An 18,438-nucleotide genomic window follows, 5' to 3' on the forward strand; every position below is an offset into this window, starting at 1 on the left:
ATATCGTATGTTACATCATTTTGTTCAGCTTGACCCAAGGATTCATCTATTCAATTTTCGCTATATTCCAGTAAAACGTGAATGCAACAGGGGAACGCCACTTTTGCGAACAATCTACAACTTCTAAAGGCACAATTTTTACCCAAGTAGCCTCCTGATGATGCTCGAAGAGTTAGCAGCCAACAGACTGAAATCCCTAGGAAGAGGCAGTAAAGGTCATCTCTATTTTTTTATATAACTCAGGATCTTTCCGAGGTCAAAGGTCAATGGAACTTGTGGTTGTAGACTCAGGCTGGTGGCCAGTTTCCTTTTCAGAAAATTTGAAATTTGCCAAAATTCCCACTTTGCCACAAAATGGCTACTGGTCCTGCGGCCATCCCATAATAGTTTCAAAACGTCCTTCGTATACCCCTGACAAAGCAAAACTGTCGGGGACGGAATAATCCGCTTCATAAACGTAAAAATAAATAAAGTGTGGTTGCCATGGCAGCACTCTGAGGGGCGGGGTTTCCATCTGGGGTGTTTTCGAAGTTTTCTGGCTTTTCTGCTTTAAAACTTGAGTTCTTGCAGAACCCGGAGGACCGTCTCACGTCTCACCCACAGGAGGTCCCGTGCTTCAACCATCTCGTAGATATATTTATCATAAGAATAAAAAAAGGAGGGATTTTTGGGTCTGAATCGAGGTTTAATCTGCAGCGACTGGTGTCTTCGGGCTAAACCCAAACATCCTCTGGTCCTGGAACCAGGACAGAACGCCAACAAAGCGCGGCATAAACACCAGCCGCTTCCGTCCTGCTCGGTTCTTTCTCTGGACCTCTTTTCCTGCCTCAACCATTGTTTCTCTGTCCATAACATTTCTTTTGTTGCCCCCCCCACCCCCCATTCTCTTATTTTCCCAAGGCCGAGAAACTTCAGACATGAGAACCCCTGATATAAAACCGGGGAAATTTACCTGGGATTAGCAGCCATTGACAAATAACCTTGGTGATAGATGAACAGTAGATTTGCTTCAAAGCTCTCCCGGCAGCCTCAAAAGAGATTAGTTCACTTCTTATCGGGTCAGCCGTGTCGCCGGGGAAATGTGTTTAAAGTCACATTGATTTATTGAAAGATTCCCCAATAAGGAGATGCGCGCCGACTTAAGGAGTGTGTGTGAACGGCGCCTCAAACGAGACCAAAGAGACGCTGACGGACCACGTCTTCAGCAGCACATTTCCAACCAAAGGGGGGGGGGGTCTCTGCAGCCAAACACTGGAAAAAGACACTCAGTTCTCTCTGTACCTGTGTCCCCCCCCCATCCATTTACCCCCCGCTGGCGGTGCTGCTGAAAACAGAGATTGTACAGTGGCGAGACGCAGAGCGGCGCTGACAGGGAGCAATAATGAGAGCTCTTTGTTCGTCTTAGAGAACCTGATAGAGACGTATAGGACCGTCCATGTGGGGGGGGGGGGGGGGGGGGAGGCTTTCATTTACACCATTACCTTCTTAAGCGTCATTTTCGGGCACACTGTGGGAAAGCCCCCCAGGAGAATGAGAGATCGGACATGTCGCCACGTGAGGGGGGGCCGCCCCCCCCCCAGCCGAAAGGCCCCTCCTTCCTGCGCCACGCACATCATGGCTTTTGTACCACGGCTTGTGAGACTCCTGGACTTGACTACCGTCCAAGTCAGAAAGTGATCGTCGACCTGACGGCGCGAGACGCAAACTTTACACAAAAAAACCAAGGTAAATCTGTGACACGCAAACATCACGCTAAGACGTAACCCACGGTAAGTTACAGTAGTGGAAAGACCGGAGCTCTAAAAATAAAAGAAATCTACCCGGTAACATCTAAACTTTAAGTGGTTTTTGAACCTTTTGAGGTTTATTTTAGTCTAAAATTGACCCATTTTGACAACTTTTTTTCTAAATTACACAATAAAGGAAAACCTCAGTAGTCTCTGGAGTCACCAGTGAATTTTCCAGTCACATCGTGCATAAGACCCCCCCCCATTAGTGTTATCTTTGTTCAAACGTAACAGGAAGGTTTGAAAAGGCTGTGAAATGTTTGGTTTCAAACACATAACTGTGAAAATCCTGGTATAGATTAGTCAAGATTCAACAGTTTTTTTAGACACTCTTGACTATATCTTTGGTTTGATTTTGAAGTTATACATTTTTATTTTGTCTCTATGTGTTTTACATTTGCTAAAACATAAAAAAATAGCTTCATTTAATTATTTTAAAGAGACATTTACTACGTGGAATTGAGTTTTTTGTACATTTTCAGGTTAATTGTGGAGTTATTGTCTAATGTAGTGAAAAACATCTGTACAATAAGACGTTGGGGTTGTACTAAACAGATGAATCTCAAGCATTTCTGCAAAAAACTGTTTTAAAGTTCAATAACAGAGCAACATGGAAAGTTAGAGAAGAGACTCAAAAAGGCCGATTCCTAAGGGTATTAAGGAGACTTTATCCTAATGTACAATTCACTGCATCAGTGGAATAGATTGTAGATACGTTCTACACTTTTCTCAGACGGACATGAACCTTTTCACACTTTTCTCCTGTTCAAAGTCTTAAAGCTCAAACCTTTGGAGGAGTCCAGGATCATAAGAATGAAGAGAAAAATCTGATTGTGATCAAAGATTGATTTTTTCAAACTGAATTAATTCTGACAGCACAGAGGAGATTGATTGACATGTCCTACAGTCAATCAGGACGCAGAACACATCGCACTGTAAAAAACCAAAACATTCTGGCAAAATGACACTAAAACAGCTGAACTGCGACATTGCGAGGGGCCACCATACGACAAATGTTTTATTTTTTCAATCTAATTACCCAAAAGGAATTAAAAAACGGAATTTACGTCGTGTTTTTATTGAAGTTTTCCTCATTAGAAGTGGAAACTCAAGGTTTCTGCAATTAAAATGTGTGCATCTGTAAAACAAAACCAGAACCATTTTGTACTTTTGTCAAACTAAAACACAAAAATGTTCACAGCACAGACAGGTGTTTTCTGGGATTCCTCACAGGTCTACAGCCACAAACCTTCCGTCTGATCTGACCGACCAATCAGCAGCCAGTCAGTCCAGACAGCAGAAGGTTTCAGTGAACACTTCAAACAGACTTCTCTTGGGTCTATCACCAGAAGAAACACCTTTGTGACCACGGCGAGCTGAAGAGGCCGCCGCCCATTCCCATCGACTGGAGGTTTTTAAAACGCCTCAGCTGTCGCCGCTCAGCTTGTCCCTGCAGTCTCACACTCCTCCTGTGACCCCGTCCCGCTTGGATCTGCACACCTCCATCCCTCCGTCAGCTCCTTCCATGCCTCCGTCTCTCTCTCCCGTTGCTTGCTTTTAACTCTTGAGGTCATCCGGGACCCCCGGGCAGCTATCCCAGACTGCTGAGCCGGCTAACGTCCTGCCGAGCCGCCTTCTGGACGGAGCAGACGACCGAGCCAGGACTCCATCGGTGCTCTGACTCAACTGTGAGCCGAGCCGCCGCCACGCTCAAAAACCCAGAGATCTCTCTGCCCAACAGGCTCCGCTGTGTCTGTGCGAACATGAACACGAGATTTTCCCTGGCGCTCTGACAGCTTCACCTCACGTGGAAATGTGAAGTGGAGTTTTGGTCACACGTGTGTTTTTGTCAGATCACCACGGACAGACAGTGCAGCGAGTTAAAGCCCCCCGGTGTGTGTGGTTCTGTGGTGTGTCCCTTCATTCAGAGACGCATCTTTGTCTGTTTTGGTTCTAGCAGAGGTTGTCTGAGTGACTGCTGCTACAGGCCTGGACTGCTGGGGAGGATCGTATGAGGAAGTGGGCGTCTCACACGGATGTTTCCATGCGTGTTTGTTTCTTTCCTGACCTCTCTGACCCTAAATGTTGCGGGCAGATGGTCAGACGGAGGCTGGTTCTGCTGGAGGCACATGCGCCTGTACGGTTCTGCAGGTTTTTTGGCTTGTCTGGGTCCGTGGACGGTCAAGAGAGAGGAGCACAGGTGTGCCTCGCAGTTCCCTCGAAGCCCGTACGGCCACCTCAAGGGACGTCATGATGTCAGACGGAACGTACCGTTGCTACATTGGTAAATGTATCAAGAAGTATTTGTAAGGATAATGGAAGTTCTAATGAAGTACGGGTCACACGGCCGTATGGTGTCCTTATGTGGCACTGTAGTAGTCGGTAAGGTGCCAGTACGACCTCCATACTTCATGCAGGCCACCTGCCTGCCCGGAACCGGCCCGCATCCACCTGTAAGGGCAGTTAGGGCTAAGGCTTCCTGGTAAAGGGGAGTCTTTCCCCTCCACCGCGCATCAGTGCAGGGACGGCACTGAAACTGCAGCCAGTCAACGGAAAACTCCGATGGTTGGATGGATGCTGCTGTCGCCCCTCTTGAAAGCTTTGGTTGTAAGTTATTGCCTCGTGAGCACAAACGCATGTCACCTTAGAGCAGCTTTTTTATGGCTCATTCTGAGGACCCTTCTCCTTTGGCGGCGGTGGAAAGGCTACATTTCTCTGGAGTTGACAGAAGTGCTCGCGTCTCTGTGTCTCCTCTCAACTGGAAAGCTATAATTAGCCACGGAGTCGTCGAGTAGTTCCACTGCGCACAAATAACACGCAACAACGCCAAGGCGCTCCCGCGGAGTCGATGTCAGACTCGAACCGCCGCGGCGACACACGGAGGGGCCACAGGTGTGCACGGCGCGCACGTCTCTTGTCTCTGCACGTGCACGCCCGCTGCAGATAAACAGACGGGCCGGTGATCGATCCATAACAGAGAGAGTCAAAAACAATATTGCAGCATCAGGACCAGTGTCTATAAAATGTCTGTGTTTATTCAATAAGGAGGGGGAGGCCAGATGGATGGAGAAATCAATCTGCATCTCCTTTAAGACAAATGAGAAACAGAAGGAGACCAAGAGCTGCTCTTTAATAGAAATGCGAGAAAGAGAGGCTCATCCTGCAGGAATCTCTCTGAGTTCCATCCGGAGCTTCTGACGGCGTTTCTTCTAAAGGTGGAGAAGTTTCCTGACCCGCCGCCACCGGCGCTGGCCCGTTTATCGCCGCCTGACAGGCAGAATGTCAGCAACAAGCGACGGGCAGCGAGATGCTTTTTGGTTGTTTTTCTTCTCTCTCTCTCTCATCAAAAACAAAGGAATCTGCAGCGTGCACGCACGTGCATGAGCGTAAATATCACTGGCTGTCAGTCATCTTCAAACAATCGCAGTAATCCGGGCTGACAAACGCCTGCAGCTGCTGGGGAAGGAGTCAACCTGCTCTGCCTCAGCTCTGCAGTTGCTGGTTCACTTCCAGCTCCAGCAGCAGGGGGTAGAGTATGCACGGGGGGGGGACATGTAAACACGTTAGGACTCCGAGTCCCACAGGTCTGCACTCCAAACCCCGTCCTGCCTCACATCAATAACCAGCCTGTCAGACCTCCCCGTCGACAAGAAACACTTCTCGCCTCCTTGACCCCCCCACACTTCCTTTGACCCCCCCCCACACACACACACACACTCGGTGGATGTGTTCCATTTCCTCTTTCTGTCGTCGGCTGGTTCTCATTTGCAGGTCAGTGCTGCTGCTGCTTTCTCCACCTTCAAACTTAAACAAGATGAAGCAAAGAAGATCAACCCCCCTCCCCCCCATGAAAAAAAAAAAGATGCGTGGAAACAATCCGTGTGTGCGAGGAGGGAACAGTTTCCCGCTGCCTCCTCTAGATGGTGCTGATCTTTTGCAGAGCAGCTGTGGTTGGAGTGTGGGCCGCTCCTCCCGGCGGGGATTATTAAAGTTCTGCTGATTCCTGATAGGAGCGCCGCTGTTTGCACACGCCGTGCGTGTCGCCGTGCTGCATCTGCAGCTCAGGGCCGCGCACGGGGAAGACGCAGGCGTCAAGTCTTCCTGTGCTTTTATTTTTATTTTTATTTGCACAGGGCGATAAAAAACATTAATGTTGCCCTGAAAATGGTTTGTGACGTCAATGCGGAGCGGAGCTCCGTAATGAAGCATGCGGCATCGCGCCGACTCCTAATTTGACGAGTTAAATGACTCCATTACGTGTCTAACAGACAGAGGCAAATCATTTCTGGTCAGTTGAGGCTCACTTACCCGCATCCTAGTGTTGGGGAAATGTCTGCGTCTCTGGCTGAGTGCCTGCCTCTTCCTTTAGCTTTTTCATTGGTCTTTTCTTAAAAAAAAAAAAAAAAACGGCGTGAAAATTCTACTCCTGATCTGAGAAAAGCGCTCCACGAAAACCACAATTCATCAAAGCGTGCCAGGAAATATCAGAAAAGAACAGAACGTGTTCACAGTTTCATAGCATTTAGTTGTTTTTTTTCATTCTAAAGTATCAGCTCTTGTCAACAGAGAGGATGAAACGTTTATTGAATTATTTAAGAAGAAGAAAAAAAAGGCACTTCCTGCTGTCCATCACTGTCATTTAACACGTGCAGAATTTGAAGTGGCTTCCCAGCAGCCACCGGGGTGGACATCTGTTAGCGCGCTCGCACACAGAGTGACACCGCCGGCGTTCAAAGAAGGAAATAATGAAATAGTTTTATTGTTTGAAGGCAGCACACACACACGCATCATCTGCCGCCGCTCTTCCAATTCCCCCGACGCCGAGCACTCAGAGCCGGATCACAACGAACATGTGTTCTGCCTTGCCTTTCTTCCCGCCTCTCTGTGAATTTTGTGCATGCCTGCAGCTCAGCGGGGCTGCAAAAACTTTCCCCGCATCGGCCCCCGCTCCCCTGCGGCCGGAAGCAGCAGAGTGGCTGGTTTGAATCCCACGCGTGTCTGTTCCCACCGGATGTGACGGGGTGCAGAGCGACACGCTGCCGGCCGCCTGTCCGATTAGATTTGAGCCGAAGGCGCTGGTGTGTGAGCGCCCCGTCCCACCGCTCCCCCCCTGACTCAAGCAGCGGGGGGCAGAGGCAGGTAAGACCCCCGCCTGCTGGACAGAAAGGGCTCCGTGTGGAGGGCTGATGTCATCTGCAGGATTTAGGAGCTAACCGTAGCGGCCGTCTGCCGAGACGTCGATGAATATCTGTCATGTGACGCGCAGACAGACAGATGGATGGATGGATGGCTACATAGATTGATAGATACACGGACAGACATCAGCCTATTAGTTTATTCTGGGGGGTCGTATTTCATGCAACGATAAACTCGGCTGAAATTCACCATCAGGCTTTGCCCCCCCCTATAATTATCAGGGTTTAGATAATTCCATAAAAATGTTTTTTGTGTGTCATTTTTAGCTGCATGCGACTTTGTTTTTTGACAGATTTGTGCTTTTTTTTTAAATTAAATAATGATCTCATATTTCTGTAAGGTAAATGTACCCCCCCCCGACAGCACGGCCCCCGTCTTTTGAGTGGCTGTTGATCCTTCCAAAGAGGACAGATCAAATATTTCTCCTCCAGCGTGAGGCTTTCTGCCGCGCTGATGCCATGATTGGGGCTGACGGACAGGCGGGCGAGCGGGCAGGCGGGGGCCCCCGGGTTTGAAGTCTGAAAGCAACCATCGCCGGCTTTGATAGCCCCCCCCCAACTCCTCATGCTCTCCGTCACTGATGCGACCCGGTGAAAAGAAAAGACAAGGAAGGGGGGAAGAGGGTGGAAGTGTTTGGAGCACTTCCCTCCTGCCCCCCCCCCCACTACAAATGAACTGCCTCCTCTCTGAACGCCTCGACTCACTTTCTTAAGTGCTTCCTTGAGTGGAACCCCCCCAAAAAACTCTAGTGTCTTTGGACCACTGGACCCCCCCAGCTTACCTGCTGTCCGTCCAGCTGGAACCGAACCGGATCACCGGTTCTTGGAGGTTCCATCATGAAACCAAGCAAAGTCAACGCCTGATAGGAAAAGCTGACACCAAACTTCCTGTTCTGAGTTCACAACAATCATGTCAGCAAGTTACTATACCCCCCATCCCCCCCACCCCGATCAATCAGGGCATTCAGCTGGGATCCACAAAGTCAGACTCCAGAACCGGGCTCCACCTGGAACCGGTTCTGAATCAAAAAGGTCTGCAGAGCAAAGACGTTTTACAGAAAAACAACCAACTTAGTTCAATAAAGTTTTTTTTAAAAACACTTCAGTCTGAGTCCCATGAATATGCGGAGGTCATTCTCAGCATGATCTTTTATATTTTAGGTTAAATATAAATTATTCAGATTGTTGATGTTTGTAGCAAACTTCCAGATCAAACTACGAAACCCCCCAAAACAGAATCCCAGGTTTGGCCTCTGAGCTTGGATGAGAGGATGGGAGTTTTTCCCTGCCTGAAATGGGAATTCTGGTGAATGTTGAGGTTCTAAGGCTTCAGCCTGAACTCAGTCGGAAAAGTTTAGGTCCCGTTCACGTCTGACGCCTTCAGGGAGTCGGCGGACAGAAGATTCCAGTTTGTCTTTGCGGGTCACGTTCACGAGTTCATGGTGTTTGGCTCTGATTCAACAGAACAGGAGAGACAACTTCCTGGTTAGCAAAGCTCCATTTTTTAGAGATCAGCATCAAACACGGCAGCTGATTGTCAGGAGACAAACCAGCTACCGGTGTGTGACGGCCTGAGGTCCTCCAAGTCCAGGTCTTTACACAAGTCTCTGATTTAGTCCCCGTTCAAGGTCCTGCTTCAATTTCTATTGGAGGCCCTGTTTGTTCGAGTCCCTGATCGAGTCTCTGCTTCAGTTTCTGTTCGGATCCCTGATCGAGTCTCTGCTTCAGTTTCTGTTCGAGTCCCTGATCGAGTCTCTGCTACAGTTTCTGTTCGGATCCCTGATCGAGTCTCTGCTTCAGTTTCTGTTCGAGTCCCTGATCGAGTTTCTGCTTCAGTTTTTTTGAGTCCCTGATTGAGTCTCTTCTCCGGTTGTTTGAGTCCCTGATAGAGTCTCTGCTTCCGTTTCTGTTCGAGTCACTGATTGAGTCTCTGCTTCCGTTTCTGTTCGAGTCCCTGATAGAGTCTCTGCTTCCGTTTCTGTTCGAGTCCCTGATCGAGTCTCTGCTACAGTTTCTGTTCGGATCCCTGATCGAGTCTCTGCTTCAGTTTCTGTTCGAGTCCCTGATCGAGTTTCTGCTTCAGTTTTTTTGAGTCCCTGATTGAGTCTCTTCTCCGGTTGTTTGAGTCCCTGATAGAGTCTCTGCTTCCGTTTCTGTTCGAGTCACTGATTGAGTCTCTGCTTCCGTTTCTGTTCGAGTCCCTGATTGAATCTCTGCTTCAGTTTCTGTTCGAGTCCCTGATCGAGTCTCTGCTTCAGTTTTTGTTCGAATCCCTGATCGAGTCTCTGCTTCAGTTTCTGTTAGAGTCCCTGATCGTGTCTCTGCTTTAGTTTTTTGCGAGTCCCTGACAGAGTCTCTGCCTCAGTTTTTTTGAGTCCCTGATTGAGTCTCTGCTTCTGTTTCTGTCTGAGTCTCTGCTTCAGTTTTTGAGTTCCTGGTCGACTCTCTGCTTCAGTTTCTGTTCGAGTCCCTGATAGAGTCTCTGCTTCAGTTTCTGTTCGAGTCGCTGATCGAGTCTCTGCCTCAGTTTTTTTGAGTCCCTGATTGAGTCTCTGCTTCCGTTTCTGTCTGAGTCTCTGCTTCAGTTTTTCGAGTCCCTGATTGAGTCTCTGCTTCAGTTTCTGTTCGAGTCCCTGATCGAGTCTCTGCTTCAGTTTTTTAGAGTCCCTGACCGAGTCTCATCTCCGGTTGTTTGAGTCCCTGATAGAGTCTCTGCTTCCGTTTCTATTCGAGTCACTGATTGAGTCTCTGCTTCCGTTTTTCTGTTCGAGTCCCTGATTGAATCTCTGCTTCAGTTTCTGTTCGAGTCCCTGATCGAGTCTCTGCTTCAGTTTTTGTTCGAATCCCTGATCGAGTCTCTGCTTCAGTTTCTGTTCGAGTCCCTGATCGAGTCTCTGCCTTAGTTTTTTTGAGTCCCTGATTGAGTCTCTGCTTCTGTTTCTGTCTGAGTCTCTGCTTCAGTTTTTGAGTTCCTGGTCGACTCTCTGCTTCAGTTTCTGTTCGAGTCCCTGATAGAGTCTCTGCTTCAGTTTTTGTTCGAATCCCTGATCGAGTCTCTGCTTCAGTTTCTGTTAGAGTCCCTGATCGTGTCTCTGCTTTAGTTTTTTGCGAGTCCCTGACAGAGTCTCTGCCTCAGTTTTTTTGAGTCCCTGATTGAGTCTCTGCTTCTGTTTCTGTCTGAGTCTCTGCTTCAGTTTTTGAGTTCCTGGTCGACTCTCTGCTTCAGTTTCTGTTCGAGTCCCTGATAGAGTCTCTGCTTCAGTTTCTGTTCGAGTCGCTGATCGAGTCTCTGCCTCAGTTTTTTTGAGTCCCTGATTGAGTCTCTGCTTCCGTTTCTGTCTGAGTCTCTGCTTCAGTTTTTTAGAGTCCCTGACCGAGTCTCATCTCCGGTTGTTTGAGTCCCTGATAGAGTCTCTGCTTCCGTTTCTATTCGAGTCACTGATTGAGTCTCTGCTTCCGTTTTTCTGTTCGAGTCCCTGATTGAATCTCTGCTTCAGTTTCTGTTCGAGTCCCTGATCGAGTCTCTGCTTCAGTTTTTGTTCGAATCCCTGATCGAGTCTCTGCTTCAGTTTCTGTTCGAGTCCCTGATCGAGTCTCTGCCTTAGTTTTTTTGAGTCCCTGGTCGACTCTCTGCTTCAGTTTCTGTTCGAGTCCCTGATAGAGTCTCTGCTTCAGTTTCTGTTCGAGTCCCTGATCGAGTCTCTGCTTCAGTTTTTGTTCGAATCCCTGATCGAGTCTCTGCTTCAGTTTCTGTTCGAGTCCCTGATCGAGTCTCTGCTTTAGTTTTTTGCGAGTCCCTGACAGAGTCTCTGCCTTAGTTTTTTTGAGTCCCTGGTCGACTCTCTGCTTCAGTTTCTGTTCGAGTCCCTGATAGAGTCTCTGCTTCAGTTTTTGTTCGAATCCCTGATCGAGTCTCTGCTTCAGTTTCTGTTCGAGTCCCTGATCGAGTCTCTGCTTTAGTTTTTTGCGAGTCCCTGACAGAGTCTCTGCCTTAGTTTTTTTGAGTCCCTGATTGAGTCTCTGCTTCAGTTTTTGTTCGAATCCCTGATCGAGTCTCTGCTTCAGTTTCTGTTCGAGTCCCTGATCGAGTCTCTGCCTTAGTTTTTTTGAGTCCCTGGTCGACTCTCTGCTTCAGTTTCTGTTCGAGTCCCTGATAGAGTCTCTGCTTCAGTTTCTGTTCGAGTCCCTGATCGAGTCTCTGCTTCAGTTTTTGTTCGAATCCCTGATCGAGTCTCTGCTTCAGTTTCTGTTCGAGTCCCTGATCGAGTCTCTGCTTTAGTTTTTTGCGAGTCCCTGACAGAGTCTCTGCCTTAGTTTTTTTGAGTCCCTGATTGAGTCTCTGCTTCAGTTTCTGTTCGAGTCCCTGATCAAGTCTCTGCTTCAGTTTCTGTTCGAGTCCCTGAACGAGTCTCTGCTTCAGTCTGTGAACGTCAGGTTTGAGTCCAGACTGACACACCCGTCCTCTCCTCTCAGGACGGTAAACCCTTTTGGTTTCTGCTGCCAGTGCATGTCGGCGTGCACGTCGGTGCCCCGACAGATGGCTTTTGTCAACCCAGCCCCCCTCCTCCTCCTTTTTTAAATGTCTCCCACATAAACAGATTTGGTTGCTGCCTAAAGTGGGCGCAGAATTACGGCGTATCGCCTTACACGCATATTGCCGGCATATTCTGGAGCCGCAGCTGGTGGCGGGCCGCTCTTAAGAGCCATATGATTAAGTTAGAGGTCGGGGTATCCGAGAAGATTCCCGCTCCGCTCCCTCTGCCGGTTTTACTGCAAACGTATTAAATGCAGGGAGCCACATTATTTTGCTCTTTTTTCCCTGAGTGTATGTGTAATTATTGTCACACACCTGTGACTCCCCGCCATCACGACAGAGGGGGGGGGATAAGGAGCGGTGTCGTTGGGAGCAGCGGGAAGTCCTTGTTTCAGGAAAAAGGGAGGATAAAGAGGAGAGGAAGGGGAAAAAAGACCAAAAGAGCTTGTTAGGAAGGCGCTTTCCGTCAGCGCCTGAACACCGGTGTCCTCGTGATTCACGCCGGGGTGGTGACATCACCAGAAAGAGAAGGGGGGGCGGAGTGCGCCATGTGAGGGGGGTCGTCCCACCAAATGTTCCCACTTTGAAGGGTTTTCCAAATGCTGAAGGACCAGCGCACGTTCAGGAGCAGAAACGTACACCAGGGGAGGAGAGAAGAATGTTTACTTTAAAATACAAACTTTGTGTTTTTTAACCAAAAAATGCTAAAAAAAAATCTAATTGGTCACAAAAAACGGACCAAAGTGTATAAAAACTAGGTTTTATATTACAGTAAATGAGCCAAACAAAAGCCGGATGTTTGTGGAATTATTAACACATTGTGCAAAAATGAAAGGTTGTCTTGTTTCCGTTTTGCAACTAAATTAATCTGATCAAGAAAGTGTTCTAGAAAACATGTCAGTGACGAGAATTTGTTTTCCTAAACTATGAGTTCTTGATAAAACCTTTTTTTTTTAATCATCCACATTTTTTGCTTGTTTATAGATTTTAGATTTTAGATCTTTTTCAAATTTCATTTTTGATTTCTTTCTTTTGTGTTTTCAATGATTTTTCATCGTTTTTGATCATCATAATGTTGAAAAACCAACGAAAACCAAAAAAAAAAGAACAAGAATTCCAAAGTTTAAATTCGAAAATATGCAAAAGCAACTAATCTAATAGATTAAAATGTTTCCAGATTGTTATGCGAGTCAATAAATACACAAAAAAATAACCTCATTTAAATAGTTTGTTACAAGTAAAATGTTTTGATACTTAGACCTGGAGAACCCGCTGGGTCCATTTTCTTCTGTTTTATCTCTTATTTTTCTACATTTTGACTTTAATGTTTCTGTTTTTAATATGTTTCCCCTAAAAATGAACAAACAAAAAGGAGGTCAAAATAACTTTAAAAGCCTGGAAAGAGATTGTTCTTGTTGTTCAAAATGCTTCTGTTTTCCCACAAACACCTTTTGGAAGTTCAAAGGTCAAATAGGTTCCTTTGGCTGTAAATCGGGTTTACGGGTTTTTCAGTGCAGATTTTTCGCGCTGAAAAGCATCTGGAGGAACCAGAAGACGATCCGAGGACTGTAAATGTTTGGGGGGGGGGGGACTCAGGGATGCTGTAATTGTTTAGCTCTGACTCGGCTCATGAGTTGGCGCGCTTCGCTGAAACAATTTTTCTGCTGTCAGGGCCCGCCTCTCACTCTCCTCTTTTCTCTCGCCCTCCCTCTCTCCTAACAGGACAGATGTCATCGCCCCAAACAGTCTGAGTCACGCAACGCCCCCACACCCTGAGTAACCCAAGGACGGGAGGGAAGAGAGCGCCGTAACTCTGCGCCGCAGACGCCGGGCTCTCGGGCTGGCTGTCGTGCTCAAGGACAGGAGCTCTAATGTGATGGAATAAATCTGTGAGGGGGGGGCTGTGACCTCTGGTTATTGTTAATCATCAGCAAAACGCAACATTTAGAGAAGAACCGTCAGAATCGGTGACGGCAGAAACACAATTCTGAGCTTCTGAGCTTTGACTGCAGAAGGAGGAAAAAAAGCAGCAGCATTCAGGAAAGGTGTTAGCTGGACTTCAGACGGAGAGCAGGCGGCTGCAGAGCGCAGCCGCAGACATTTGCAGTGGTAATACTGCATGTGTCTGCAGAGCGCAGCCGCAGACATTTGCTGCAGAAAATATGTGGTTTTAGAATGTGATTCCAGAGGGTAACTGCAGGTAGTTGCTGAGCATGGCTGCAGAATGCGACTGCAGAGGTTGGCTGCAGACCACGGCTGCATAGTAGCGACAGGTGCATTTGCAGAGTTCAGCCGCAGATGAAACTGCAGAGCGCAGCTGCAGATGGCCGCAGAATGCAACAGCACATGCCAAGGGCTGCAGAGCTCGGCTGCAGACCGTGGTTGCATCGCAGCAGGTGGTTGTAGGATGCAACTGCAGAGCGCAGGTGCAGACAGCTGCAGACCCCGGCTGTGGAACCTTGCTGCAGAATGCAGAGCGCAGCTGCAGAGCATGATTTGTAGAATGCGACTGCAGAGAGACGATGCAAACGACTGCAGAGCTCGGCTGCAGGGCCCGGCTGCGACTGCGCTTTAATATTTCAGAGTGCTCCTCAACAGTGCAGCAGCTGTTTTTCCAACTCAGTCCCAGCTTCGTTCATCTCATATGCCTGTTTGATTGACAGCTTTGGGTTTACTGTAAATTACAGAAATGAATATGGAAAAGTGATGAAAAAGGCGGAGGGGGGGGGGGGGGGGGGGGGGCTGAGCACCCCCGACTGTTTTGTCACTGAATCCTGCGCCTGAACCCCGCTGATTATTCTCTTATTTTAGCGTGTTGCTGCATGCGCTGAAATTCTAATGTAAAGTGATACAAGAATAATGAGATAGGGAGGGGGGCCGCAGGAAGATAAATATATATTTGTTTTGTGTTTTATTATTGCGGCCATCAGTTTGGCTTTAATGTCGGCGGTGAAGATGGGGGGCTGATTGTCATCAATTCTGGTCCTGGCATTTAGAGCGGCCTCTTCAAATACGAGGATTTGAAATGCAAATCCGCCAGTCGTCCGGCCGGACGGACGGACCAGCGAGCGAGCGAGGAGGCTGCACTTCTGAAGGCGGGGGCTTTTTATCGGGGCCTTTTCCACGCAGCACTCAGATCCCGACTTCGGCGACTGATGCCGTTTATCGGCTTTGTTTGCAGAGAAAAAAGGAGAAGCTCTGAAACCTCCGGGGAAGACTTCGATCAGGTTCCTTTTTTTTTATTTTCCACAGACACAGGGAGAAAATATGATTCATACTCCCCCCCCTCGCTCTGACGCTACAGTTATTTAAACATCAATAGCCATGTGTCTTCTTTAGCACACACTCTTTCTCATATTGATATTTGTGTATGATCATTACTTTTGGCCCTTTGTTATACCGCGTCAGCTTCAATAGGTGCAAGATCCGATACTGCAACCTCTGCATTCCCCCCAAAAAGCCGATAAACTGCACTTCATCGTGTTGGGGGGGGGGGGCTACGAGGGGGGGGGGGGGGGGGGGTCAATATCGCAGAGAAACTGGGGGGTGAGAGCGTGAAGTTCAGAACTTTAGAAACCCCAAACAGAAACGTCTAGAAAGACGAGATTTTTTTTCTGGATGTTTGCGGCAGAAGAAAAGAACAATAAAAATTCTCTTTTTGCTTTTGGCCAAAAAGCTTTGTCCCCCCCCCCCTGGAAAACACAAAATGCATGCATTCGTCTCCACTGCAGCCAAATGCTACAGGACAGATGAAGTGGCCATCTTGAGATCGTTTGTCATCTGTCGGGCGCCGTTGACCTTGCAGCGAACGCCGACCGTGGCACTGATATCATCTTTTATGGAGAGCGATGGAAAGGAGGAGGAGAAGAAGGAGCGATGGAGGGATGATGGAAGGAGAGCGGGGGCCGTTGTTTTCTTTGTGTTTTTTTTCGGAAATAAAGACAACATTTATGCGGCGCCTTGGCAGCGCCAGTTAAGAGAGACACAAACATGGAAATCCATTATGGAACGCTTCTTAAAAGTGTGACCAATCCTTGTTCAGTCAATTAGAGTCTGCAGACGGAGAATATGATGTTTGTCTCTTTAGCCCCCCCGGAGCACACAGATCAGTCAGGATGGGGGGAAAGATGGAGGCCAGCTCCGCCAAGCTCTGCTTATCTCCCTTCTTCTCCTCTGCTCTCCTGTTTCTGTGCGTTGGTGTGCTGCGCTGCCATTGTTCCGCCTTGAAATGCCTGTTTGTGCGACTGCCAGCCTTAAAGTTGGGTCCTAACTGGGCCGGATAGTTATGAGGAGCGGGTTGAAAGCGTTAAAAATCGGTCCGGCCTTCGTCCCGCAGGACTTCCAGGAAGTTGACGGACCTGGATGGTGACGGGATGAGGGGGGGGGGCCGACGCTGCTGATGATAGGCGGCGCCGCGCGCCCTGTCACACTCGGCTGGATGGATGCCTGCGTCCGCTGCAAGCTGCTTAAACGGCGCGAAGCATATGGGCGTACGAGAGCCTCGGCCCACCTCATGAATATTTGATTCCTACTTCCTGCTTGTGTGAGTGCGTGTGCACGTGTGTGTATGCACGTGTGTGTGACAGAGAGACAAGAGTGGGAAAAAAAAGTGGAAGGAACATTTTCTTTCTTTCTTTCTTCGGTGGCATCATAATTGCTGATCCTCAATACAAATCCTTCAAAATGAAGCTCACATAACGCTGTAATCACAGATATGTTGGGGGGGGGGGGGGGGGGGGGACGAAGATGAAGAAAAGTGTTCTTCCATAACCAGTGAGCATGGGGGGGGGACAAAGCCCTCCAGTGTCCGCCCCTCCCCAGCCCACTTCAGTACAGTAACTGCTGCGTTCAAAAGGGAAAATGTAACCATATCTGCGTTTTAAGGCTGTGAGCGCGCCGGGACGTCCGTTCCCACGCGCCCGCCCGCCCGCTCGCCCACCCGCCCGCTCCTAGACTAGACATCTCATTTTTTTTTTCTTGTTTTTTGTCATGTGAGGCATCTTCGATGGAACAACGGCGCTCATTGAGCCCCAGCGTTACCCAGGCAACCGCAAAGGTCAGCGCGGGTGTGGCTGGACGCACAAGGACAGCACTGACGGGAAAATTGGGTTATATGTGATCAACTAAGTTATTAATCAGATTAAAATGGATTCCCTCTGCCTGCTGTTTAACTGGGGGGTTGGGGTGGGGGGGGGGGGGGAGAAATGAAATAAAGATAGAGTGAAGAGGGATGGAGGGCAGAACAAACAGGCCAGTGTTTACACACTCACAGGCAAAGACGGTCATTGTTTTTTTTTTTGGGGGGGGGACTGAAGTCATTGCCATCTGAAAACATGTGCCCTTGCCACGGTGCCCCCCCCCACCCTGCCTCATCCAGGTAACCTCTCTAATCCTGATTAAATCACTGTAATTAGAATAAGCAGCGCTCCTCCACCCCCGTATTTCCCTAATAAAACAAAGCAGCCATTTAAATCCGCTGGCTGGGATTTTCGGCGCAACAATGCGGTTTTTTTTTGGTTGTTTTTTTTTTTTTTTGCGGCGCCTCTGCTCAGGCATTAAGAGCATTCTGCAGCTGCTAATGTCATAATGTCGCCTGCTTATTTGTCTCGTCTTATTTCCCGCCGCCGCTCCCAACTTTAGTTTGCTCCTTCATGTCGGAATCAAACGAGTTTTAGCGAGAACTCGGGAAAGTTATTTGTCTTTAATTGCCACAAACACGCGTCTGTACCTGTGTACATATTTATATATGTGCGTTTTTTTGTTGTTTTTTATTAGTATCGCTGCACGTCTCCATTGATGTGGGAGAGCAGAGGAAATAAAAGTTGACATAGTTTCTTCTCTTTTTTTTTATCCCCCCCAGCCCCTTGTTTTCCCCCTTCCTCCGCCTCGCTCTCTGTTGTTTTTTATATATCCGTGTTTTTTTCCTTGAAGTTGCGGCGGCGGCGGCGGCGTCTCATTATGTGTCGACTAGCTGTGTAAGTGTAGTTATTCTGCCTCTGCCTGCCGCCGGTACTGTTCCCCTCTCTCTCTCTCTCTCTCTGTGTCTCTCTGTGTTTCTTCCTCGGAGGATGAGGAGCTTTATGAGTACAACTCCTCCGAGGCGTCCTCCTCACATGTCGGGGGCGCCTGGGGAAGGGAACGTTGCATTCTTAAGAGGAGCAGCTCAAACCGAACAAAGTCTACAGGAGTCGGCGAAAAAAAGAAACAAACAGCAAACTAATGAGACGGGAAGCAGAGATCATGTCAAATATATCGAGTTAGAAGGCCAATTTATAACCCATTGTCTCATGTTGTGCAATATTGAAAACCGTGCACACTTATGCTGCTCCCGGTGCAAACTGGGGGAGTGGAGGGGGGCGGGGGGTACACAGACTTCAGCATAAAAGCACTTGATTAGCACTCCAACAAACAAATGCACAGACTTTTAGACATATGTATTTTATACGAGAGCAGCTCCCACGCTGCTCGCCGCTTCCCAAGTAATGAATGGGAAAACTGTCATGTGACTTTGCAATCATCCACCATACGTCTCTGCCTCTTTTATCCCCGCCGCTGAACTTCCGCTGTTTTGGCCGACATCGTCGGGAGAGTTCGTGACGAGAGACGGAAAAAGAGGAGCAACAGGTGGAGCCCGCTCCTCAAAAAGAAAGAAAACAGCCTTTCTACTAATGTGTGTGTGGGGGGGGACATGCTGACACCTCTGCAGGCCATGAAGTGGTAGTACGGCCACCACCAGCACCAGCCTGGGGAGGAGCTTGGCCAACAGCCGTCTTCCTCTCCCAATAGGGCAGACAGGCCTCCAGATGGCTCAATCACTGGAGGAGCCCCCGAGCAACGAGGAGAGCAGGAGCCACTGAGAGGGAGGGATGAAGGAAAAGAGGGATCCCGGAGTGTGGGAAAGTCACAAAAGAGGGAAAGACGA

General features: G+C 48.5%; 1 protein-coding gene across 19 annotated transcripts in view; it reads right to left on the reverse strand.

Moving 5' to 3' along the window:
* Positions 1-18,438, reverse strand: part of znf536 (zinc finger protein 536) — a 336,911-nt gene that overhangs the window by 11,773 nt on the left and 306,700 nt on the right. Inside the window, exon 5 of one of the 19 annotated variants that reach the window (XM_078944690.1) lies at positions 6,096-6,174. The exons of the other annotated variants lie outside the window; for them this stretch is intronic. Coding sequence (XP_078800816.1) covers positions 6,096-6,174 — 79 coding nt within the window. The remainder of the gene's footprint in view (positions 1-6,095; positions 6,175-18,438) is intronic. 19 annotated transcript variants of the gene reach the window in all.

Source organism: Oryzias latipes, chromosome 3, assembly GCF_053564925.1.
Source record: "Oryzias latipes strain Hd-rR chromosome 3, Olatipes_Hd-rR_3.1".
Lineage (NCBI taxonomy): Eukaryota > Metazoa > Chordata > Actinopteri > Beloniformes > Adrianichthyidae > Oryzias > Oryzias latipes.